General features: G+C 50.6%; 1 protein-coding gene and 1 long non-coding RNA gene across 3 annotated transcripts; one reads left to right on the top strand and one right to left on the bottom strand.

The window, feature by feature from the left end:
• Window positions 1-5,794: 5,794 nt before the first annotated feature.
• On the top strand, window positions 5,795-14,938 carry TEX261 (testis expressed 261). 2 transcript variants are annotated; one of them, XM_069745106.1, is made up of 7 exons: window positions 5,971-6,217; window positions 6,280-6,578; window positions 7,739-7,818; window positions 8,029-8,182; window positions 11,196-11,263; window positions 13,637-13,739; window positions 14,115-14,938. In XM_069745106.1, exons 2-7 carry the CDS (start codon window positions 6,509-6,511, stop codon window positions 14,228-14,230), a joined length of 591 nt encoding a protein of 196 aa, XP_069601207.1. In that variant the 5' UTR covers window positions 5,971-6,217; window positions 6,280-6,508; the 3' UTR covers window positions 14,231-14,938. The 2 variants fall into 2 exon arrangements, with proteins under 2 accessions (XP_069601206.1, XP_069601207.1); XM_069745105.1 differs by having other exon boundaries at window positions 5,795-6,578.
• On the bottom strand, window positions 11,402-13,529 carry LOC138657363 (uncharacterized). Its single transcript, XR_011317040.1, has 2 exons — window positions 13,328-13,529; window positions 11,402-11,880 (listed from the first exon to the last, which is right to left on the bottom strand). It is a non-coding gene; the product is annotated as an uncharacterized lncRNA (long non-coding RNA).
• Window positions 14,939-26,214: the final 11,276 nt, after the last annotated feature.

Genomic DNA, 26,214 nt, shown 5'->3' on the forward strand with positions numbered 1-26,214 from the left:
ATGTATGAGGAAACAGTATGGGGGAATGGGGGGCATGTATGAGGAAACAGTACTGGGGAATGGGGGGCATGTATGAGGAAACAGTATGGGGGAATGGGGGGCATGTATGAGGAAACAGTACTGGGGAATGGGGGGCATGTATGAGGAAACAGTATTGGGGTATGGGGGGCATGTATGAGGAAATAGTATTGGGGTATGGGGGGCATGTATGAGGAAACAGTACGGGGGTATGGGGGGCATGTATGAGGAAACAGTATTGGGGTATGGGGGGCATGTATGAGGAAACAGTACGGGGGTATGGGGGGCATGTATGAGGAAACAGTACTGGGGAATGGGGGGCATGTATGAGGAAACAGTATTGGGGAATGGTGGGCATGTATGAGGAAACAGTATTGGGGAATGGTGGGCATGTGTGAGGAAACAGTATGGGGGAATGGGGGCATGTATGAGGAAACAGTACTGGGGAATGGGGGGCATGTATGAGGAAACAGTATGGGGGGATGGGGGGCATGTATGAGGAAACAGTACTGGGGAATGGGGGGCATGTATGAGGAAACAGCACTGGGGAATGGGGGGCATGTATGAGGAAACAGTATGGGGGGATGGTTGTAGAGAGTATGGGGAGCGAAAGGGGGAATGTATGTGGACACAGTATGAGTAGGGATGTGAAAAATGTATGTGGACAGAACGGGGAGTGAGGGTGATGGGATGTGTGCAGACAAAGTATGGAGAGTCAGGTGCGCAGGCAGTATAGAAAGTGAGAGGTAAATATATGAGGAGACAGTATGGTGAACAGGAGGGATGTGAGAGGAGACAGTATGAGGAGGGAGGGGAATAGTGTGAGGTGACAGTATGGGGGAGAAAAGTGAGTGGGCACAGAATAGAAACTGCGTAGTGGGGGCGTAGCATGGGGGGACAGTGTAAGGGCACAGCCAGGAGGGGACAGTATACCAAGGAGGGGGAGTGTGATGAGAGAGTACAGTATAAATACTGGGCCCTATAGGGGGGACAGTGTGAGAGGACAGTGTGAAGAGGGGGCCGGTATGGAAAGGAGAGGTCAGTGTGAAGAGCATGTACCATAAGATGGACAGTGTGGGGGTCATATTTTGTACAGACAATATAGTGAGGGGCAATTTTTTATTCAGGAGCATTATAATGATACTTGTATCTTTAATGGCATCATGTGGAGATGTTCTGGAAAAGAGCGGAGAAGATGGAGGTCTGCAGAGACGGCTGTGGATGAGAAAACTCATCATGGGGTCTGGACAAGATGAAGAAAAGAAGGAGAACGATGCCAGAGACGACGTCATCTATCAGGTACCTGGATGTAAATGTTATTTGTGATACTAACTAATTCTCATGTTTTATTTATGTTAGGAGCATTAAAGGGGATGTCCAGGTTTGTGATGAGTCTGCAGTCATTCTTTGTGACTGCAGATTTCTGACTTCTCACAGTCCGCACTGCACGCTGTCAGGATTCTCTCATGCTGAGGATTTACATTAATGTGGTCACATGCTGACTAGACATGTGTGGCCTCACTCAGTGAAAATGAACTGAGCGAGGCCGGGCACGTCTAGTCGGAATGTGGTCAGAAGTATCCAAATCGCATGCTCAGGGCCGCCATCAGGGCATTACAGGCATCACTGCAGTATGGGGCCCGGTGATGAGGAGCAAAAAGGGGGGCCCGAGCGAGCACGCTGGCAGCCGGTCCGGTCCGCGCTCTGCTCGGGCCCCCCCCCCTGACATTTTTATTCAGGCTGCGGCTGCGCGGCTGCCACTGTGCCTAAATGAGCTTTAAGGCGGCCGGGCCTGCGGTGCATCATGGGCCGCAAGTTCGTGACGTCACACGCTGCCCTGCTCCACTTCCTCATTCTGGAGCAGAGCAGTGGGCGATGTGCCACCACGTGGCTGCGCCTGCGGATGGCGGAGGAGCAGACGGAGGAGGGAGCAGAAGAGGCAGGCGGCAGCGGGGGACCGGCGGAGGACCAGACGGCGGAGAAGAGGCAAGCGGCAGCGGGGGACCACCGGAGACACTGGGGGCAGAATGCTGGAGACACTGGGGCAGAATGCTGGAGACACATTGGCAGAATGCTGGAGACACATTGGCAGAATGCTGGAGACACAGGGGCAGAATGCTGGAGACACAGGGGCAGAATGCTGGAGACACAGGGGCAGAATGCTGGAGACACAGGGGCAGAATGCTGGAGACAGAGGGGCAGAATGCTGGAGACACTGGGGGCAGAATGCTGGAGACACAGGGGCAGAATGCTGGAGACACTGGGGGCAGAATGCTGGAGACAGAGGGGCAGAATGCTGGAGACACTGGGGGCAGAATGCTGGAGACACAGGGGCAGAGTGCTGGAGACACAGGGGCAGAATGCTGGAGACACATTGGCAGAATGCTGGAGACACAGGGGCAGAATGCTGGAGACACAGGGGCAGAATGCTGGAGACACTGGGAGCAGAATGCTGGAGACACAGGGGCAGAATGCTGGAGACACAGGGGCAGAGTGCTGGAGACACAGGGGCAGAATGCTGGAGACACAGGGGCAGAATGCTGGAGACACTGGGAGCAGAATGCTGGACACACTGGGGCAGAATGCTGGAGACACTGGGGCAGAATGCTGGACACAGTGACAGGGGCAGTATGCTGGACACAGGGGCAGAATGCTGGACATTGGGGCAGGATGCTGGACATTGGGGCAGAATGCGAGACACGAGGCAGAATGGAGATACGGGGCATGATTGGAGACATGGGGCAGGATGAAGGACATGGAGGCATGACTGGAGACAGATGGGGGAGGATTGGAGACAGATGGGGTAGAATGGAGACACAGGGGGCATAATTGGAGACAAGTGGCAGGATTGCAGACATGGGCAGAATGGAGACATGGGGCATGATTGGAGACACTGGGGGCAGAATTGGAGACAGATTGTGCAGGATCATGGGGCAGGATGGATATGATGGAGACAGATGGGGCAGGATGGAGAGATCACATGGGGCGATCATATGGGGCAGGATGGGGAGATCATATGGGGCAGGATGGGGAGATCATATGGGGCAGAATGGATGCTCATGAGGGCAGGATGGGAGAACATATGGCTGGAGCCAGGAATGAGACACACGGTGGCCAGGATGGGGAATATTATTACCATAGGGGCTAATTTAGGGATATTATTACTGCAGTGATGTATTTATTTTATTTTTTGAGTATACTGTTTTAAGTGAGGGGGCGGTCCTGTTACTGTGTAGAGTGACACTGTTGCCTCTTTTTCTTCATGTGGTGTAATGTATAAGTTGGGAAAAATTAAGTAATGTGTTCTACAAGCGGAGCTCGAGATAACTGTGTTATTTCCTGCAAAAATGAGTCCTGGCTGGATGAAATGATGGCGGTCTGTGCTGGATGAAGGATGAAGGACTTCACCTAGAGACGTCACTGGTGAGTCAGTGTGTTACCTATACACTGACACTATACACTGTATACTATACAAAGAGATCCTGTGTATAATTTCACTAGTGATCACTATTATCTGTACACAGACACTGCATACTAAGTACAGATCTCCTGTGTATAATGGCACTTATGGTGATAGTATGGTGCTTTTTTTTATTACTGATCAGAATTGTAGTATTCGGTCACTTTGTGGTGGTAATATGTGGTCTGGACATGGTGTTGTGGTATTTGTTCCTTGTATGTGATATTATTCGATCACTGTGGTGGTAATATGTGGTCTGGACATGGTGCTGTGGTATTTGTTCCTTGTATGTGATATTATTGGTCATTTTAAAAATTGAAAAATAAAAATATACCTAAATTGTAGTGCATATTTTAACAAATATTTAATAGGTTACAGTAGAGTAGGGCCCGGCCAAAAGTGTCTACCGTGTTATGGTGGCGGCTTAAAAAATCTTTTGGCCAAAAGAAAAGCTGCCGGCTATATGTGTGATCTGGTGATGGGAACTGTCAATGTGTGATAGGTGAGAAGTGGAGATTTTCCAAAAGAGAGCGGTGGGACTGTGGACAGTTCGAGGGGTGGAGCCTGGAGGCGGGGCTGGGGTGGAGCCTGGGCGGAGTCTCAAGGGGGCCACGAAAATTTTGCCAGTATGGGGCCCCGAAATTTCTAGTGGCAGCCCTGCACATGCTTGTGCTGACATGACCGTCCACCGGCCAGGGAGAATCCTAGTAGTGTGCAGTGCATGCGTTGTGAGAATTCAGAAGCTGCGATGTCAGGATTCAGCTCTGCAGGTTCCAGTAGTCGTCACATGGACACTTCACTCACATGTGACTTTCTTACGTGTGGTCCTGTGACATCGAGCTCCTCTTCTGCTCCTCTTCTGCTTCTCTTCTGCTCCTCTTCTGCTCCTCTTCTGCTCCTCTTCTGCTTCTCTTCTGCTCCTCTTCTGCTTCTCTTCTGCTTCTCTTCTGCTCCTCTTCTGCTTCTCTTCTGCTTCTCTTCTGCTCCTCTTCTGCTCCTCTTCTGCTTCTCTTCTGCTCCTCTTCTGCTTCTCTTCTGCTCCTCTTCTGCTTCTCTTCTGCTCCTCTTCTGCTTCTCTTCTGCTCCTCTTCTGCTTCTCTTCTGCTTCTCTTCTGCTCCTCTTCTGCTCCTCTTCTGCTTCTCTTCTGCTTCTCTTCTGCTTCTCTTCTGCTCCTCTTCTGCTTCTCTTCTGCTCCTCTTCTGCTTCTCTTCTGCTCCTCTTCTGCTTCTCTTCTGCTCCTCTTCTGCTCCTCTTCTGCTCCTCTTCTGCTTCTCTTCTGCTCCTCTTCTGCTCCTCTTCTGCTCCTCTTCTGCTCCTCTTCTGCTTCTCTTCTGCTCCTCTTCTGCTCCTCTTCTGCTCCTCTTTTGCTTCTCTTCTGCTTCTCTTCTGCTTCTCTTCTGCTCCTCTTCTGCTCCTCTTCTGCTTCTCTTCTGCTCCTCTTCTGCTCCTCTTCTGCTCCTCTTCTGCTTCTCTTCTGCTCCTCTTCTGCTCCTCTTCTGCTCCTCTTCTGCTTCTCTTCTGCTTCTCTTCTGCTCCTCTTCTGCTTCTCTTCTGCTTCTCTTCTGCTTCTCTTCTGCTTCTCTTCTGCTCCTCTTCTGCTTCTCTTCTGCTTCTCTTCTGCTTCTCTTCTGCTTCTTTTTCACTGAACATTGAGAGCATTAGTGAGAGGAGCTCGTCGGTACATGACTGAGTGTGCAAATCACATATGTCCTGGGGGGGGGGGGCGCCAAAATGAATTCTTGCCCCAGGAGCCAGAAACCCTAGATACCCCTCAGGGTGACAGTCCCGGGACTAGGAGGCCTCTCTGTGCAGGCAGCGGCCCCGGACGTGCTGTGTCCATCGCTGCTCCACGGCGTCCTGCACCCGAGCGCTGACAGGGGGGACGGGCACCTCTGTGGGGGGCAGCGCGTGTTCCGGGGCATAGAAAGCTACGATTGGATTATTTCACATTTCTGTTATTATTATTACAATTCCTAATATGTTTATTTTTAATTCATTTAATTTTAGTGGAGGGAAATGTGAAGGAGACAAATGTTTCGATTCTTTTACTTTTCACTATTGAGGCCGGGTGTTCTGTGTGAACTCTGCCTAGTTGGCAAGCTACCGCTGCTATGGTAACAAGTCCACCAATGGCAGCTCGGCTTACATATCCTGCAAGCTACAGGGGAGCCAATCACAGCTCAATTCACAAGCCCCACCGCCAAGTACTGGCAGCGCCCGCGCTTTATTCCGCTACATTTGCCCTTCTCCATGATGGCGGAATGTGATTCTCTCAGCCGCGTCCTTTCACGTAACGTCTCTATGGTTTTTAGCGTCACGTATACCGGAAGTGTCCTGACCGCTCCTCTCTATGGTTCCTGGGGGAGTCTGCCGCGTCCAGCTCTATCACTGGAGGGAAAGTGAAGGGAGCGAAGCCTGGATGGGGAGCGGCCGGTGAGGGGCTGCAGGGCGGAGGGGCAGCGACAGGCGGCGCCGGGGTGTGGGGGGCATCATACCGTGTGTAGGGGGCATCATACCGTGTGTGGGGGGCAGTCAGACTCTGTTGCAGCACATTGGGGGGCAGTGATACATTGTTGCATTGGTAGGTAAGCAGAGACTAGAGGCAGAGGACAGGGCTCGTCAGACAGTGGTGGGAAGAGATCAGGGGTCGCCCGGTGATCAGTGGTCCGCTCAGAGATCAGGGGTCGTCAGACCGTAGTGGGAAGGGTCTACTTGGAGATTCAGGGGTCCGCTCAGAGGTCAGGGGTCGTCAGACCGTAGTGGGAAGGGTCTACTTGGAGATTCAGGGGTCCGCTCAGAGGTCGCCTGGTGATCAGGGGTCCGCTCAGATCAGGGGTTGCCCGGTGATCAGGGGTCCGCTTGGAGATCAGGGGTCCGCTCAGAGATCAGGGACCACTCAGATCAGGGGTCCGCTCAGAGATCAGGGACCACTCAGATCAGGGGTCGCCCGGTGATCAGGAGGCAGAGGGGGAGCGGTGAGGATTCCCATACAGCCGGTTTGCGGCCCCCCGCGGTGCAGGAGCGGCGCCATGTGGTTCATCTACGTGCTCAGCTGGCTGTCGCTGCTCATACAGGTGGCCTTTGTCACTCTGGCCATAGGTGAGTTCCTTGTTATCTTGTGTCCCGTGTACAGAGCACTGTCAGCTCTGTGTCCTGCACTGACTGTTTGCTGCAATGTGTCGGTGCAGCCTTCAGCCCCTGATGAGGCCGCTGTGGTGACGTTTATTTCCCGGCTGCTTCTTCCCACCAGATGTGGATACTTCTCTTCCTCTGTGAGCCGAGTTTTCTTGCACTTGATGATCGTGATCGGGGCTAGATGACGACCTCACCGTCCCATGGGTCGTTCCTCATTATTCTCTCATAGTCACCCCGGCGCTGACATGGGGCTGCTCTACTCTGACAACTGATCAATTATGGAAAAAGTCAGAAATGTGCGGCCCTGACCACCGTCCGTACTCATTGCTGAGCTCCATACAGTGAGGTCTGCGGTCACAATGCTCAGTGCCAGGTACCAGATGGAGGGGCATAAAGCCGCCTGCACAGGGCAGAGGCACCGGTCCGATGGAGAAAGTTTTGCATTAGTCCGGGAGGTTCTGCTCGGTCCGGGAGGTTCTGCTCGGGCCCCCTCGGTCCGGGAGGTTCTGCTCAGGCCCCCTCGGTCCGGTAGGTTCTGCTCGGTCCGGGAGGTTCTGCTCGGACCCCCTCGGTCCGGGAGGTTCTGCTCGGACCCCCTCGGTCCGGGAGGTTCTGCTCGGACCCCCTCGGTCCGGGAGGTTCTGCTCGGACCCCCTCGGTCCGGGAGGTTCTGCTCGGGCCCCCTCGGTCCGGGAGGTTCTGCTCGGGCCCCCTCGGTCCGGAAGGTTCTGCTCAGGCCCCCTCGGTCCGGGAGGTTCTGCTCGGGCCCCCTCGGTCCGAGCTTGTAGAGAGTTTCGGTTTGGGAATGGCTCGCCCCTTTTCCATCCAGCAACTGGATTTGAGACCCAACCTCATCGCATGGATAACTGGATGCTGACTGTAAAAAAAAAAAAAAAAAAACTTCTCACACCCTTCTATCAGTGGACGCCAAAACTGTGGGCAAATCACAGAAAGATGCCAATGCCACCCGTCTCCTGGGGTGTAATAAACGCCAGTGTCTGTCATATAGAATTCCTGGTTGCAGAAGTATTCACCCCCATGGTCATAATTTAGGAGCTGTGACTCCCCGTCGTGTTGCATTTTCTTCCTGTTCCTCCTCATTATTTCTGGCTTCTGTGTTGCAGCCGCCGGCCTGTACTACCTGGCGGAGCTGATCGAGGAATACACGGTGGCCACCAGCAGGATCATCAAGTACATGATCTGGGTGAGTTCATCATCCCACCACGGTCGACTTCACCTGTGATGTCCGCCCTACCGGGAGGTTTCAGAGCTGCATTCATAATTCTGCCAGTCTCAGGGCTGAGATCTCCCCATTAGTGTCTGTATACTCATCTAATGTAACTGGCTCCGGACATGTAATGATCTGCAGGGCACCAATATGGCAGTCAGTGCCTGACGTGATCTCTTCTCACAGTTCTCCACAGCGGTGCTCGTCGGCCTCTACTTATTTGAGAAGTTCCCCCTCGTCATGATCGGCGTCGGCCTCTTCACCAACGTCGTGTACTTCGGGCTTCTGCAAACCTTCCCTTTTATTATGCTGACGTCTCCTAACTTCATCCTCTCCTGCGGTGAGTGTCCTCGTCCAGAGCCGCGGTGTCCTCTGATGGTGGTGGGGATTGTGTACGTCTGGCTCCCGGTGTGAGGAGGGGATTGTGTACGTCTGGCTCCCGGTGTGAGGAGGGGATTGTGTATGTCTGGCTCCCGGTGTGAGGAGAGGATTGTGTACGTCTGGCTCCCGGTGTGAGGAGGGGATTGTGTACGTCTGGCTCCCGGTGTGAGGAGAGGATTGTGTACGTCTGGCTCCCGGTGTGAGGAGGGGATTGTGTACGTCTGGCTCCCGGTGTGAGGAGGGGATTGTGTACGTCTGGCTCCCGGTGTGAGGAGGGGATTGTGTACGTCTGGCTCCCGGTGTGAGGAGGGGATTGTGTACGTCTGGCTCCCGGTGTGAGGAGAGGATTGTGTACGTCTGGCTCCCGGTGTGAGGAGAGGATTGTGTGCGTCTGGCTCCCGGTGTGAGGAGGGGATTGTGTACGTCTGGCTCCTGGTGTGAGGAGAGGATTGTGTACGTCTGGCTCCCGGTGTGAGGAGAGGATTGTGTACGTCTGGCTCCCGGTGTGAGGAGAGGATTGTGTACGTCTGGCTCCCGGTGTGAGGAGAGGATTGTGTACGTCTGGCTCCCGGTGTGAGGAGAGGATTGTGTACGTCTGGCTCCCGGTGTGAGGAGAGGATTGTGTACGTCTGGCTCCCGGTGTGAGGAGAGGATTGTGTATGTCTGGCTCCCGGTGTGAGGAGGGGATTGTGTGCGTCTGGCTCCCGGTGTGAGGAGGGGATTGTGTACGTCTGGCTCCCGGTGTGAGGAGGGGATTGTGTACGTCTGGCTCCCGGTGTGAGGAGAGGATTGTGTACGTCTGGCTCCCGGTGTGAGGAGAGGATTGTGTACGTCTGGCTCCCGGTGTGAGGAGGGGATTGTGTGCGTCTGGCTCCCGGTGTGAGGAGGGGATTGTGTACGTCTGGCTCCCGGTGTGAGGAGGGGATTGTGTACGTCTGGCTCCCGGTGTGAGGAGAGGATTGTGTACGTCTGGCTCCCGGTGTGAGGAGAGGATTGTGTACGTCTGGCTCCCGGTGTGAGGAGAGGATTGTGTACGTCTGGCTCCCGGTGTGAGGAGAGGATTGTGTACGTCTGGCTCCCGGTGTGAGGAGGGGATTGTGTACGTCTGGCTCCCGGTGTGAGGAGAGGATTGTGTACGTCTGGCTCCCGGTGTGAGGAGAGGATTGTGTACGTCTGGCTCCCGGTGTGAGGAGAGGATTGTGTACGTCTGGCTCCCGGTGTGAGGAGAGGATTGTGTACGTCTGGCTCCCGGTGTGAGGAGAGGATTGTGTACGTCTGGCTCCCGGTGTGAGGAGGGGATTGTGTACGTCTGGCTCCCGGTGTGAGGAGAGGATTGTGTACGTCTGGCTCCCGGTGTGAGGAGAGGATTGTGTATGTCTGGCTCCCGGTGTGAGGAGAGGATTGTGTACGTCTGGCTCCCGGTGTGAGGAGAGGATTGTGTACGTCTGGCTCCCGGTGTGAGGAGAGGATTGTGTACGTCTGGCTCCCGGTGTGAGGAGAGGATTGTGTACGTCTGGCTCCCGGTGTGAGGAGGGGATTGTGTACGTCTGGCTCCCGGTGTGAGGAGAGGATTGTGTACGTCTGGCTCCCGGTGTGAGGAGAGGATTGTGTATGTCTGGCTCCCGGTGTGAGGAGAGGATTGTGTATGTCTGGCTCCCGGTGTGAGGAGAGGATTGTGTACGTCTGGCTCCCGGTGTGAGGAGGGGATTGTGTACGTCTGGCTCCCGGTGTGAGGAGAGGATTGTGTACGTCTGGCTCCCGGTGTGAGGAGAGGATTGTGTATGTCTGGCTCCCGGTGTGAGGAGAGGATTGTGTATGTCTGGCTCCCGGTGTGAGGAGAGGATTGTGTACGTCTGGCTCCCGGTGTGAGGAGGGGATTGTGTACGTCTGGCTCCCGGTGTGAGGAGGGGATTGTGTACGTCTGGCTCCCGGTGTGAGGAGAGGATTGTGTACGTCTGGCTCCCGGTGTGAGGAGAGGATTGTGTATGTCTGGGTCTCGGTGTGGGGAGGGGATTGTGTACGTCTGGCTCCCGGTGTGAGGAGAGGATTGTGTACGTCTGGGTCTCGGTGTGGGGAGGGGATTGTGTACGTCTGGCTCCCGGTGTGAGGAGAGGATTGTGTACGTCTGGCTCCCGGTGTGAGGAGAGGATTGTGTATGTCTGGCTCCCGGTGTGAGGAGGGGATTGTGTACCTCTGGCTCCTGGTGTGAGGAGAGGATTGTGTACGTCTGGCTCCCGGTGTGAGGAGAGGATTGTGTACGTCTGGGTCTCGGTGTGGGGAGGGGATTGTGTACGTCTGGCTCCCGGTGTGAGGAGAGGATTGTGTACGTCTGGGTCTCGGTGTGGGGAGGGGATTGTGTACGTCTGGCTCCCGGTGTGAGGAGAGGATTGTGTACGTCTGGCTCCCGGTGTGAGGAGAGGATTGTGTACGTCTGGCTCCCGGTGTGAGGAGAGGATTGTGTACCTCTGGCTCCCGGTGTGAGGAGAGGATTGTGTACGTCTGGCTCCCGGTGTGAGGAGAGGATTGTGTACGTCTGGGTCTCGGTGTGAGGAGAGGATTGTGTACGTCTGGGTCTCGGTGTGGGGAGGGGATTGTGTACGTCTGGCTCCCGGTGTGAGGAGAGGATTGTGTACGTCTGGCTCCCGGTGTGAGGAGAGGATTGTGTACGTCTGGCTCCCGGTGTGAGGAGAGGATTGTGTACCTCTGGCTCCCGGTGTGAGGAGAGGATTGTGTACGTCTGGCTCCCGGTGTGAGGAGAGGATTGTGTACGTCTGGGTCTCGGTGTGAGGAGAGGATTGTGTACGTCTGGCTCCCGGTGTGAGGAGAGGATTGTGTATGTCTGGGTCTCGGTGTGGGGAGGGGATTGTGTACCTCTGGCTCCCGGTCCGGGGAGGTTGTGCACATCTGAATCCCGAGGATGAGCACTGTCTTCACTCCTCAGCCTTCATTTTCCCTCTCTTCTCTCCCGGCAGCTCTGGTGGTTCTCAATCATTATCTGGCTTTCCAGCATTTTGCAGAAGAATATTATCCGTTCTCAGAGGTAAGACATTGCATCGACCTACAGTGTAAGGGTGACTGTGTGTGTGTGTATATATATATATATATGTATGTATTTTTTTTTTTCTAAAAAGAAGTGATGAAGATTTAAAAAACAAACAAACTGCTTGCAGTCCTCAAATAATGCAAAGAAAACAAGTTCATAATCATTTAGAAACAACAATACTAATGTTTTACCTCAGGAAGAGTTCAGAAATCAATATTTTGTGGAATAACCATGATGTTTAATCCCAGCGTTCCTGCGTCTTGGCAGCTTTCCACCAGTCTTCCACACGGCTCCTGGTACAATAATGTCAGCAGTTCTTCTCTGTTTGATGACTTGTCACTATCCATCATCCTGATTACATTCCAGAGGTTTTCTATGGGGTTTAGGTCTGGAGATTGGGCGGCCATGACAGGGATTTCATGTGGTGGTCTCTCAATTTTTGCCAGAGCTGTATATATGTTTGATGTCACAGAGCAGAAGATTGTGAAGGGGGCTGCACGTGTCAAGCAGATAATTCCAGTTACTGGGAAGCGGAGCCACAATATCCCCATGTGAAGCCGTGCCGCCATGTTTGGCACTCTCTTCTTTAACGCCATTGCTTCTTATTGTACCTGCTAAAAATAAATAAATTATTTTCGTACGGTGTTAAGGAGGTTTGTGGGCCACCCTCTGCTCTGATAAACTCCTCACCGCCAACTGTAGCCGAGGAGGACGATATCTCCTATGTCACCAACAGCTGTAACCGAGGAGGATGACCTCTCCTATGTCAGTGCCAGCTGTAACCAAGGAGGACGACCTCTCCTACCTCACCGCCAGTTGTAGCTGAGGAGGACGACGTTTCCTACATCACCACCAGCTGTAACCAAGGAGAGCTACCTCTCCTACGTCACCACTGGCTGTAACCAAGGAAGGCAACCTCTCCTACGTCACCACCAGCTGTAACCAAGGAGAGCTACCTCTCCTACGTCACCACCAGCTGTAACCAAGGAAGGCAACCTCTCCTACGTCACCACCAGCTGTAACCAAGGAGAGCTACCTCTCCTACGTCACCACCAGCTGTAACCAAGGAGAGCTACCTCTCCTACGTCACCACTGGCTGTAACCAAGGAAGGCAACCTCTCCTACGTCACCACCAGCTGTAACCAAGGAGAGCTACCTCTCCTACGTCACCACCAGCTGTAACCAAGGAAGGCAACCTCTCCTACGTCACCACCAGCTGTAACCAAGGAGAGCTACCTCTCCTACGTCACCACCAGCTGTAACCAAGGAGAGCTACCTCTCCTACGTCACTGCCAACTGTAACAGAGGAACATGACCTCTCCTACGTCACCGCCAGCTGTAACCGAGGAGGGCGACCTCCCCTACGTCACCGCCAGCTGTAACCGAGGAGGGCGACATCCCCTACGTCACCGCCAGCTGTAACCGAGGAGGGCGACCTCCCCTACGTCACCGCCAGCTGTAACCGAGGAGGGCGACCTCTTCTACATCACCGCCAGCTGTAACCGAGGAGGGCGACCTCCCCTACGTCACCGCCAGCTGTAACCGAGGAGGGCGACCTCTTCTACATCACCGCCACCTGTAACCGAGGAGGGCGACCTCTCCTATGTCACCGCCAGCTGTAACCGAGGAGGGCGACCTCTCTTACGTCACCGCCACCTGTAACCGAGGAGGGCGACCTCTCCTACGTCACCGCCAGCTGTAACCGAGGAGGGCGACCTCTCCTACGTCACCGCCACCTGTAACCGAGGAGGGCGACCTCTCCTACGTCACCGCCAGCTGTAACCGAGGAGGGCGACCTCTCTTACGTCACCGCCACCTGTAACCGAGGAGGGCGACCTCTCCTACGTCACCGCCAGCTGTAACCGAGGAGGGTGACCTCTCCTACGTCACCGCCAGCTGTAACCAGAGATATCGATTTTTCCCTACGTCGCCACCAGCTGCAGACACTGCACCATGCTCTGCCCGGTTCTGGGATATGATTCTTTGCACATGTGCCTGTCTTGCTCATTATGGCGCCGGTGCAAGGTAAAGAGCAGATACATGAAAGTGCAAACATATTACCATTCCTGAGGTCAGGACCCGCTGCTGACCCCGGGCCCCAATATTCCTGTGCAGAGGAGAAGCCGCCTGCCGTGGATTCATCTCCTGCTCCGTGGATTCATCTCCTGCTCCGGACACACATGGCTCAGCTGCAGATTTACAGCTTATCTGTCAAGGACACTGATTGCAGTAAATGGTGTGAACTTTGGCCTCCTGCTGATCATGGCTGTAATCTGTCCTCCCAGTATAACCCATTAGTGCTCACTAGTGGCTACAATCTTTTTCTCAGGCCATGCGTTGTCGTATTGACCGCCTTTCATTTCTCCGCAGGTTCTGGCTTATTTCACCTTCTGCCTCTGGCTCGTCCCTTTTGCTTTCTTCGTGTCCCTGTCCGCTGGTGAGAACGTGCTGCCATCCACCGTCCCGCACGGAGGTAAGAGATTATGCCATGTTCCACCGCGCTCATGAAGGTCCAGTGTTGTGGCCCATTCATCAGGATCTGTGGGGGGTCCCAGGGGCCGGGTCACTATGTCCTGTCATTACGAGGACATGTTCATGGTAAATAAAACACCCTTGAAGCTAGAAATGGATTTTTGCCTTCATGGTTTCCATTCATTTCCAAGGGAGAAAGTATCCCACATGCACCCGACTAATACGGGTAACGCCACCTTCTCCTCTCCGCCACCACTTTTTTATCTCGCCTTTGCGGCAGCTGCCTGTCACTGGTCTCTAAGTCGCGGTAGTTGAGCGCTAACCACACAGCCCCGCCGCCATCTTCCTCATCCTAACTCTTCTCTGTGTCCCACAGATGACGTCGTGTCGAACTATTTCACAAAGGGCAAGAGAGGGAAGCGCTCAGGAATCCTCATCATCTTCTCCTTCATCAAGGAGGCCATCCTTCCCAGCCGGCAGAAGATGTACTGAGCTCGGCCATCGTCGGAAGCTTGTGCCGTCAGCCATGTTTAATCGCACCACGGAGCGGGCAGATGATGGGGGAAAGCAGCACAGACTGATGGAGGGGCTGCCTGTGAACTGCCTGAATTCGGTGTATGAACAATCACCGGGAAGGATATGATGGCGGATAGTTATTTTTGTAATTAGTGCCAATAGATGCTCCTCTCCCCAACGTCGATGGTCTGATGTCACCGCTTGGCTCTGCCAACATCGAAGAAGTGTGACTTTAGCGTTTTCAGCATGGCGTCTGACCGGACTGGAAATTGTGAGTTTTCAGCACTCGCCCGGTGCTGATCCTGTGAAATAAAATCACTATTTCTTACTGGTGACATCTGCTGAGCGCCACGTGCCCAAATGGGGCAGATCGGTAAGAATGCAACCGGCAGGCGATGTCACCCCGTTTGGATGAGAACGTCTGATTTTTCTCCTGTAGAGTCGGAATTGTTCTGGGGGTTCTGATTAGCAGATGACTGCCCCTGATTACTATCGGCATGTAGAGTGGCACGGTAGACCGAGTCCCGTCTGCGGGATCCCCTGGAAACACCAAGGTTGGCTGCGGAGGCGAGTGCAAATTGTCCAGTTTTCCCCGGACTTCTACTTTAATAATAGTTATATACACATGGATGATGCTGAGGAACCCAACAGTTGGCGCTACATTAAAGGGAGAGTAAATCTAAAGTGTCATTTTTTTTCTCTATTAAATATTTGGCACAGTTTGGATTGTGCAGGTTCCACTGAGTTAACTCCTAAACTATCAGTGAGCTCTTCTGTATTTTATCTATTTCTGAGCTGATTTATGACCACATCAGCGCTGCTTTGTTGTGGTCCGAGCCTCAGATAAAAGTTACAAAATTTCCTCTCGGCGATCTCGCTTAACTGAGAATCTCAAACTCAGCAGCCAGCAATCTGCAGGGAAACAAAAAAGCGTGTAAAAGCCGAAGGGTGCGCATTTCTAATAAAACCTGACCATAAGATTGTCCTGAACGTGTCCGTATCATTGAAGGTAGTCCAGAAAGAATTATTTATACGCACATGTAGCTATTTCAAAGACCAGTCCAGCAATACCTTTACATGACCGTTCTGCTCCTTCGTTACTGAGAAATCAGCGTTTTTAATTGATTATGCAAATGAGGCTGAAGAGCTATGGTAGATCTTAAGCCTTTCCACTCCAGCTGTATTCCCTGGCCAGCGCAGTTTCTTCCTGTTTGACTGACATCCTCTACGATGTGTGACTTCAGGCAAAGGCGCTGTCAGTCAAATAGGAAGAGACTGCGCTGGCCAGGGAATAGTGTGACAAGCTTCAGATCTACCGTAGCTCTTCAGCCTCATTTGCATATCAATTAAAACACTGAATTCTCAGTAATAGACAAGCTGACTGGCCTTATAAAAGGTATTGCAGGTCTTGACTTTCAAAGAGCTACAAGGCTGTATAAGTAGTTTCGGGGGTGGTAAAATGCTGACAGTTTCTTTTTAAGGGCTCTTGAGTCATCACATCATGGCAGTCTTTCATTTCTCTTCCTTTTTGGCGCTTTTTCTAGTAGCTGAACAGCCAGTGTTTTGCAGAATGAATGTAAATGCTCCATTACATAGATGACGGCTTTACACGCAGCAGATTGACGCTGGCATTAACGATGACTGTGATCTTCTTAAAGACTAAGCTGCGTGTAAACTTTTTACCTTTTGCCCTACGTTGACCCACAATTAATTTGGTCCTACGCTCAGGGTATTAGAATCTCGGTACAATTGTATCAAGTGATTAAACGTTGCCGAACGTGACTCCGAATGGCCTCTCTACTCAAAACGCCCCGGCCCGACGCGCGCCGGATCTCCTTCACCTCCAGGACCGCGATCATTGATTGCTGCTCAGATTCCACGGGGTAATTCAGTCGTTCTGGATGAATTTCGTCCCGGCTGCGCGCATAGGATCACTGGCCGGAGATTAGAGAAAGGCATTGACGTTTACTGAACATCCCAAAGATGATCTTATACGATTAAGACCTGGGGACAGAGAAGGCTGCAGAAGAGCGGAAAAAAGGCCATTAACTCCCTGAAGGCAATCCATCACTACACCACCCTCGTGGACCATTGTCCTTCTCCCGGAGTGTAAACCGCTGATATCAAGGGATGATCTCGATCGCTGTGTTCTAGAGATCCACTTGTGATAATGAACATCCAGAATGGGAGTTCTGGTTATAATGCCCTACAAAACGTAAAACATTGAAACAATCCACCCATCTCTCCGCTGTAGAGTCTGTGCACCTGCTGCACATAGCTGGTTGTCCTGTGGTTTGTAACATAAATTTTATATCTTTAATTTGGGCTGCTGAGCGGAGATGGAAAAGATCCCACTTCAACGAGCACTTCATCGCATTCAAACAGTCCCTCACTGCTTTCAAGACCACACTCGCCACAGCAAAACAAACCTACTTCTCATCTCTCATCCTCCCTGTCTCACAACCCTAAACAGTTATTCAACACCTTCAACTCCTCCGTCCCCCATCACCTCCTCCCTCCCCACTTATCTCAGCTGAAGACTTTGCCTCATTTTTCAAGTAGAAGATTGATAACATCAGAGACAGTTTTGGTCGACAACCCCCAGAGCCCTTCCTCCCAACTGCCCAGCCCTCCACCTCCAAAACCAACTTCTCCACCATTACAGAAGATCAACTCTCCACTCTACTCTCAAGATCGTATCTCACCACTTGACCCGATCCCATCCCACTTCATCCCAAACCTCGCCACAGTCTTCATCCCAACCCTAACCCATCTCTTCAACTTGTCACTAACAACTGGTGTTTTCCCCTCAAGCTTTAAACATGCCTCAATCACACCTATCCTCAAAAAGCCCTCTCTTGACCCATCCTCAGTATCTAGCTATTGCCCTATATCACTTCTCTCTTATGCCTCAAAACTACTAGAACAACTCATCCATCTTGAACTGTCCTCCCATCTCTCTTCTTGCTCCCTCTTCGACCGCTTACAATCTGACTTCCAGTCACACCATTCCACTGAAAGTGCCCTAACTAAGGTCACCAATGACCTATTAACCGCCAAGAGCAAGCGACACTACTCTGTCCTCCTCCTCCTGGACCTGTCGGCTGCCTTCTATATTACTCTATCCTCCTCCTCCTGGACCTGTCCTCTGCCTTTGACACAATGGACTATTACTACAGACCCTCTCATCCCTTGGCATCACAGACTTGGCCTTATCCTGAATCTCGTCATACCTAACAGACTGGACATTCAGCGTCACCCACTCACACACCACCTCCTCACCTATCTGTCAGAGTCCCTCAAGGTTCAGTCCTAGGGCCCCTGCTCTTCTCCATTTACACCTTTGGCCTGGGACAGCTCATAGAATCTCACGGTTTTCAGTATCACCTCTATGCTGATGACACATAGATCTACATCTCTGGACCAGATATCACCACCATACTAACCAGAATCCCTCAATGTCTGTCCACTATTTCATCCTTCTTCTCCGCTAGATTTCTAAAAGTTAACATGGACAAAACAGAATTCATCGTCTTTCCCCCATCTCACGCGACCCCCCCAACGAACCTTTCCATTACAGTAAATGGCTGCCCACTCTCCCCAGTCCCACAAGCTCGCTGCATCGGGGTAATCCTTGACGCTGATCTCTCCTTCAAATCGCGCATCTAAGCCCTTTCCACTTCCTGCCGCCTTCAACTCAAAAATATTTCACGGATCCGTACATTCCTAAACCAAGAATCTGCAAAAACCCTAGTCCATGCCCTCATCATCTCCCGCCTTGACTACTGCAACCTCCTGCTTTGTGGCCTCCCCTCGAACACTCTCGCACCCTCCAATCTATTCTAAACTCTGCTGCCCGACTAATCCACCTGTCCCCCCGCTATTCCCCGGCCTCTCCCCTCTGTCAATCCCTTCACTGGCTCCCCATTACCCAGACACTCCAGTACAAAAGCCTAACCATGACATACAAAGCCATCCACAACCTGTCTCCTCCATACATCTGTGCCCTCGTCTCCCGGTACTTTCCTGCCCGCAACCTCCGATCCTCACAAGATCTCCTACTCTACTCCCCTCTTATCTCCTCTTCCCACAATCGCATACAAGATTTCTCTCGTGCATCCCCCCTACTCTGGAACTCTCTACCACAACACATCAGACTCTCGCCTACCATCGAAACCTTCAAAAAGAACCTGAAGACCCACCTCTTCCGACAAGCCTACAACCTGCAGTAACCACCGATCGACCAAACCGCTGCATGACCAGCTCTACCCTCACCTACTGTATCCTCACCCATCCCTTGTAGATTGTGAGCCCTCACGGGCAGGGTCCTCTCTCCTCCTGTACCAGTTGTGATCTGTATTGTTTAAGATTATTGTACTTCTTTTTATTATGTATACCCCTCCTCACATGTAAAGCGCCATGGAATAAATGGCGCTATAATAAATAATAATAATATCTCGGTGTCCGGCTACGTTTCCACTCCTAATACAGTGGCTTATGAAAGTATTCATACCCCGATTTTTGTATTTTGCTACCTTACAACATGAAATTTGGATTTGCATCAGTTTATGTAAAGAACATGCCGACAACTGTGAAAACTTCAGTGTGCATAACTATTCACCTCCCAAAAGTCAGTACATTGTAGAGCCTCAGTTTGCGGCAAGTCGCTTTGGATAAGTCTCTGAGCTTTCCAGATTTTACACAATAGGATGTTTGCCCATTCCTCTAGGCAAAATTGCTCCATGTCCTTCAGGTTAGATGGTTTGCTCTGGTGAGCAGCAATCTTCAGGTGTAACTACAAATTATCAATTGTTTTCCTATCGCCACGACAGCACCCCTATGAGAGAGGGGATCCACCCACCATCCGGACAGGAACCTACAGGATTTAAAGGGGCGGTCCCCCTCACCACTCCAGTTTGGGTTCCTGTCCGGATGGCGGGAGCCTGCAGGATGGACTTACTCGGGTCCACCATGCCTCTGTGTGGTATCTGTTTGGGAACGGCAGAATCGGGGGCCCAGAAGCAGCATCTGGGGTGTCCTGCGTGCAGACCCCCCCTCGTCTGGCCATGCGGAGTGCGTCCCAGGAGTCGGGCAGTGCCGTCCTGGTCCGCAGTTTGAGCGCGCGGTTCAGCGTTCTCACCGGCGCTGGTGAACCCGGAAGTAGTTGTAACACTTCCGGGGTAAGCCGGGGGAGGAGCGCTGCTGCGTTATGAAAAGAGCAGCGGCTATGGAATGAAGTGTGCAGCAAAAATGTCCTCAGTAGGGGACGCGGAGCACCCTCAGGGAGAGGGACCGGAGCAGCGCAGCAAGAGCGGTAGCGGCCGCTCAAGAAGTAGCAGCAGCGTGGTACGGGGGCAGCAGCATGTGAGCGCCCCAGCGTCACAGAGGGATTCTTCTCCTCCAAAGTCGGTATTCACAGAATCAGCCTTGTGGTGAGTGTTAACAATACACCTGGTGCTGATATGGTCCGTTATTTTGTGCTTTGTTTTAGGGGAAAAAGACATCTAAATCTAAGCATAAGCAATGTGCTCTATGCATGACTCCAATGCCTGACAGTTACACTAAAAGGCTTTGCCAGGCTTGCATCTGTCAGACCTTAGAAGAGGAAGCTCCCCTTCGATCATCAGACCTTAGAGCGGTCATCAGGGAGGAAATAAGCTATTCCCTTACACGCAGCCGCCATGAAAGGTCGGGCAGGGACATATCTCCGGGATCTAGTCTGTCCCTGCAAGAAGGTGAATGTTCCCGCTCCTCATCTCCATCCTCCTCAGATGAAGAGGGAAGACCATGTTTTTCGGTTGATAACATGGATATGTTAGTTAAAGGAGTCCGAGCAACCATGGGCGTTGCAGAGAACAGGGAACCGAGATCTGCGCAAGACATAATGTTTGCGGGCTTGTGCCAGAGGAGTCGTAAGACATTCCCGGTAGTGGATACAGTTAAGACCCTTATTAAACAGGAATGGGATAAACAGGACAAAGGTTTCCTGCCGTCATCAGCAAAGAGAAGGTATCCCTTTGACGATAATGACCTGGCGGAATGGATGAAAGTCCCAAAAGTGGATGCGGCGGTGGCTTCTACATCTAAAGCTGGTACCTTGCCTCTGGAGGATGTAGGCCTTCTGAAAGATCCGTCGGATAGAAAGGCGGATATGTTTTTGAAGAAAGTGTGGGAGTCATCTGCTGGAGCATTCAAACCGGCGATCTCTAGTACTTGTACAGCTAGATCCGTCATGGTCTGGATAACCCAGCTGGAGGAACAGCTGAAATCCAAAGTGCCTAGAGACAAGATGCTGAACTCCCTATCTCAGATACGTGAGGGTGTGGCGTATTTGGCAGATGCATCAGTGGATTCTCTAAAATTGCTCGCCGAGCCCTATGGCTTAAGACCTGGAAAGGGGATGCTCAGGCAAGAGCTAAACTGTGTACAATTCCGTGTAGGGGTGAGTACCTGTTTGGCCCGGTATTGGATGACATCCTAGCTAAAGCTGAGGATAGGAAAAAGGGTTTTCCTAAAGTTTTCAATCCTACCTTTAGGAATACCTTCAGGAGACGCTTCCCATACCGAAGACCTTACCAGAACCGAGACTGGGAGTCAACAGAGCCGAAAAAGAAAGGTTCGGACTTTAATGCCTCATCATCTTCCTCAAGACGCAGAAGAAATTATCGTTAATAAAGATCTCCCAGTAGGGGGCAGGTTAAAACACTTCTATGCTCAGTGGGCCAGAATAACTTCGAGCAATTGGGTTCTGGGTATAGTTAAGTCGGGTTTAAGATTAGAATTCCGGGAAAGACCTTCTAATTTTTATATCTTGACTGCCCCTGATTCCTTAGACCAACAGAAGGCCCTGGAAAAAGAGATTCAGATGTTAAGACAGAAGGAGGTTATAGTAGAGGTTCCAAAACATCAGCAGGGGGAAGGGTTCTATTCCCCTTTATTTTTGATCTCCAAACCAGATGCATCTTTCCGAACCATCATAAATTTAAGGAGATTGAACAAGTATCTACAATACCATGCCTTTAAAATGGAATCTATTAAAACGGCGACTAAACTTCTTTTTCCCAGATGTTATATGACAGTCCTGGATTTAAAGGATGCGTATTACCATCTGCCCATTCACCAGGATCATCAACAATTCCTCAGAATGGCGGTGCGCTTAAACGACCAGGTCAGACACTTTCAGTTTACTGCAATGCCATTTGGTCTATCTATGGCACCGAGGGTGTTTACTAAGGTCATTGCAGAAGTGATGGCCTATGTTAGAGAACAAGATACATTACCGTAATTATACCCTACTTGGATGACTTCCTGGTAGTGGGAAATTCGTTTTTTCAGTGTAGGAGTTGCCTAAAGCATGTAATATCTTCCTTACAAAACTTGGGTTGGCTAGTCAATATGGAAAAATCAAGATTGGAACCATCAATGACTCAGACTTTCCTGGGTATTCTGCTAAGTTCGGAAGAGCAACAATGTTTCCTTCTGGAAGAAAAGAAGCAGAGGATTGTGCACAAAGTCAGTACTGTAACAAAAAAAAAACAGATCTGACTTTGAGAGACGCTATGTCCCTTCTGGGATCCCTAACATCTTGCATATCGGCCGTCCAGTGGGCTCAATTCCACACTCGAGTATTGCAGGCCCAGGTCTTGGATGCAGAGAGGAGTCTTCAAGGGCAATTAGGCGGAAGACTCAGGCTGTCCACCACCACTCTACACAGTCTGAGATGGTGGTTAAACAGAAGACATTTAGGAAAAGGGGTACGCTGGAGTATAGTACCAGACAACACGGTCACAACCGATGCCAGTCCGATAGGATGGGGAGCTCATATAGGAGATGTTTGGACTCAAGGGCAATGGTCTCTCTTAGAGGCTCAAGAGTCCTCGAATTGGAAAGAGCTTACGGCAGTGAAAAAAGCCCTACTCAGGTTGCTACCATCTCTGCAGGATTCACATGTAAGAGTCCAGTCAGACAACACAACAGTAGTGGCGTATCTCAACCATCAAGGAGGGACAAGGTCAAGATCTCTAATGAACACCACCACAGACATACTCAACATAGCCGAAGCTCACTTTCGCTCTCTATCAGCCGTTCACATTCGGGGAGAGCTCAACACGGAGGCAGATTACCTCAGCCATCATTCTCTACGTCAGGGAAAATGGGTTCTAAGTCGACGGGTGTTCAAACAGAGAGTAGACCTATGGGGGTTGCCCGTTATAGACCTATTTGCAACGAAAGAGAACAGACAAACCAGGAATTTTGCTTCTCTTCGGGTGGCGGACAAGCCCTGTATAATAGACTCCCTTCAAATTCACTGGGATTTCCCTCTGGCATATGCGTTTCCCCCAATGTGTCTGATCCCTTTAGTCCTCAGAAAGATCAGGGAGGAGAGGGCGAGAGTGATCCTGATAGCCCCTTTTTGGCCCAGGAGGGCATGGTTCTTGTTACTCAGGGCAATGTCTATGACCGACCCCTGGGTATTGCCGGTCAGTCCGGAGCTTCTTTCTCAGGGTCCATTCAGTTACCCCAATGTAGAATCCCTGCATCTGACGGCGTGGAATTTGAGAGGGAGTTATTGAGGAGAAAAGGGTTTTCAGAGGCTCTGATATCTACCCTTTTAAATAGCCGGAAAGAAGTTACCACTAAGATCTATTCTAAAACTTGGAAAAAGTTCCTTGCCTTCTACCAACATCCCTTTTCAGGCAAGGTTCCAATTCCGGCTATTCTGGAGTTCCTACAGAAAGGCCGAGAATTGGGCTTGGCGGTAAATACCCTTAGAGTCCAAGTATCAGCTTTGGGGGCATTATATAACAGTGACATGGCGGGAAATAGATGGATATCCAGATTTATTAAGGCCACCGAACGTAGTAACCCAGTGTATATTCCTAGATTACCACCATGGGATTTAAATTTAGTTTTAGACGCTTTGAGCCATTAGATTCTGTCTCCATTAAAAATTTAACTTTAAAAACAGCCTTCCTAGTAGCCCTGACTTCCGCTAGGAGAGTGAGTGATTTACAAGCATTGTTGATAGACCCTCCTTAGTTAATGGTCTTTCAGGATAGGGTAGTATTAAAACCTGATCCAGCATACCTACCAAAAGTGGCTTCCAAATTTCATAGAAGTCAGGAAATAATTTTACCATAATTCTGTGACAATCCGGTTTCAGCTAAAGAGCAGAAATATCACATGTTAGATGAATACTGTTAGGGTACCTGCACAAAACAGAACCATGGAGGCAGAGTAGGGCTCTGTTTGTTTCCTTTCAGAATCCAAGGAAAGGGGCGAGTGTAACTAAAGCGTCTATCGCCAGATGGATAAGAGATGCCATATATCTTGCTTATACTGCTAAAGGCCAGACACCACCAGATGCAATCAGGGCCCACTCCACTCGAGCCATGGCCTCATCCTGGGCGGAAAGAGCGGACGTCTCCATAGACGTAATATGTAAGGCGGCAACGTGGTCATCTCCTTCCACCTTTTATAGACATTATCGTCTTGACTTATCTTCAGAGGCCAATTTAGTTTTTGGCCGTACAGTACTTAGTGCTGTAGTCCCTCCCAGGTGATTGATCTTTTAAAATCTCTCGTAGAGGTGCTGTCGTGACGATAGGAAAACCGGTTTTTACGTACCGGTAATATGATTTTACGGAGCCACGACAGCACCCGCACATTCCCCCCCGTAGTTAATCACTGGTTTCTGCACCCTTTGGAAAGTGTGCTTTTAAATATCACTCTTTAGAAGGTGATGGTATTCAGTAATGTTTAAGTGTATATGTTTATGTACTAACTCAATGGCGGTGTCCCTTATACTCTGAAACACAAACTGGAGTGGTGAGGGGGACCGCCCCTTTAAATCCTGTAGGTTCCTGTCCGGATGGTGGGCGGATCCCCTCTCTCGTAGGGGTGCTGTCGTGGACTCTGTAAAATCCTATTACCGGTACGTAAAAACCGGTATTAACTGGTCTTGGCTCTGACTAGGCCACTCTGAAACATTTTCAAGTTTCCTCTTAAACCACTCAAGTGCTGCTTTAGCAGTATGCTTTGATCAGTATGCTTTGTCTTGTTGTAAGGTGAACCTCCGTCCCAGTCTCAAATCAATGACAGACCAACCGGTTTTGCTCAAGAATACCCCTATATTTTGCACCATCCATCTTCCCCTCTACTTGGACCATTTTCCCTGTCCATGCTGCCAAATTAAATCTCCATAGCACGATGCTTCCACCATCATGTTTCACTGTGGGGATGATGTTTTTGGGGTGATAAGCTGTATTGGTTTGGCACCAGACATACCATTTAATGAGTCAGTTTCGTTGTGGTACCATGTTCTTTCCATTTGATGATAATGTTGTTTGGAGATCTCCTTGGTCTTCATAATGTTGTTTGGAGATCTCCTTGTTCTTCATGGTTGTGTTTGGAGGTCTCCTTGGTCTTCATAATGTTATTTGGAGGTCTCCTTGGTCTTCATAATGTTGTTTGCAGATCTCCTTGGTCTTCATGGTTTTGTTTGGAGATCTCATTGGTCTTCATAATGTTGTTTGGAGATCTCCTTGGTCTTCATGGTGGTGTTTGGAGATCTCCTTGGTCTTCATAATGTTGTTTGGAGATCTCCTTGGTCTTCATGGTCGTGTTTGGAGGTCTCCTTGGTCTTCATAATGTTGATTGGAGATCTCCTTGGTCTTCATAATGTTGTTTGGAGATCTCCATGGTCTTCATAATGTTGTTTGGAGATCTCCTTGGTCTTGATGGTATTGTTTGGAGATCTCCTTGGTCTTCATGGTGGTGTTTGGAGGTCTCTTTGGTCTTCATAATGTTGTTTGGAGATCTCCTTGATCTTCATGGTGCTGTTTGGACATCTCCTTGATCTTCATCGTGGTGTTTGGACATCTTCTTGGTCTTCATCGTGGTGTTTGGACATCTCCTTGATCTTCATGGTGTTGTTTGGAGATCTACTGGGTCTTCATGGTGTTGTTTGGTTAGCAGTACCTCTCGTTAGTGGTGTTGCAGCCTCTGTGGCCTTTCAGGAAAAAATAAAGTGTATATTCTTAAATTATATATATGAATGAAGAGAAGAATTTATGCTGCACATTGCAGTTTGGAAGAAAGCATTCAAGTCTTTGGGGAGGGCAGATTGCCTTTGCATTATTATTTTTTTAAAACTGTTTTTTTTTAACTTTAGCATTCTGTTTGTAACACCCTACAAGATCCAAGAATCCTCCCATTGCTCATCATTTGCCATTAAGATATCGCAATTTCATCCTGTATGTGTTCTACCAAAAATAACTCACATTTTCAAGCATGGTCAGCTTGTGCCGATAAACCTTCATACCTCATCCTTTTTAAATGTCACAGAAAATTTCATTTGTTTCCTAAATGAAAAATGTAGCTAACTTCTAGATAGTCTAAATTAAAACAACACACAAAGATGGTAACACCCTTGACCTGGTCTTTGTCCGGCTGAGTTCAATCTCCTACCTAAATTAGGCTACGTTCACATTTGCGTTGTTGTATGTTGCGTCGGCGACGCAACGCACAATGCATGCAAAACGCATGCAAAAACGCATTGTTTTGTGACGCATGCGTCCATTTTTGGCTTGATTTTGGACGCAAAAAAAATGCAACTTGCTGCGTCCTCTGCGCCCTGACGCTTGCGCCAAAAATGACGCATGCGTCACAAAACGCAAGACAATGCATGTCCATACGCCCCCATGTTAAATATAGGGGCGCATGACGCATGCGTCGCCGCGGCTGCGCCCGACGCAATGCTAATGTGAACGTAGCCTAACTCACCGCTTCCCCTCTCTGACCACAACATTTTCTCCTTCATACTCACAAATCCTCGCTCACCCCTTGCTACCTACCATTCAGTCAGAAATCTACAAGCCATTAACCCTCATACACTTCCAGACTCCTTACACTCATCACTGTCCCCAATCTCTTCTTTTTCCTGTCCTGATCTGGCCGTA

The sequence above is a fragment of the Ranitomeya imitator genome, chromosome 1 (genome assembly GCF_032444005.1).
Source record: "Ranitomeya imitator isolate aRanImi1 chromosome 1, aRanImi1.pri, whole genome shotgun sequence".
NCBI lineage: Eukaryota > Metazoa > Chordata > Amphibia > Anura > Dendrobatidae > Ranitomeya > Ranitomeya imitator.

Excerpts from the sequence above, each read along its gene's own strand:
- TEX261 (XM_069745105.1), top strand. The coding sequence starts at position 6,509 with ATGTGGTTCATCTACGTGCTCAGCTGGCTGTCGCTGCTCATACAGGTG. Across the intron at positions 6,579-7,738 it reads CTTTGTCACTCTGGCCATAG|CCGCCGGCCTGTACTACCTG; the intron begins GTGAGTTCCTTG and ends TCTGTGTTGCAG. Across the intron at positions 8,183-11,195 it reads TAACTTCATCCTCTCCTGCG|CTCTGGTGGTTCTCAATCAT; the intron begins GTGAGTGTCCTC and ends CTCTCCCGGCAG.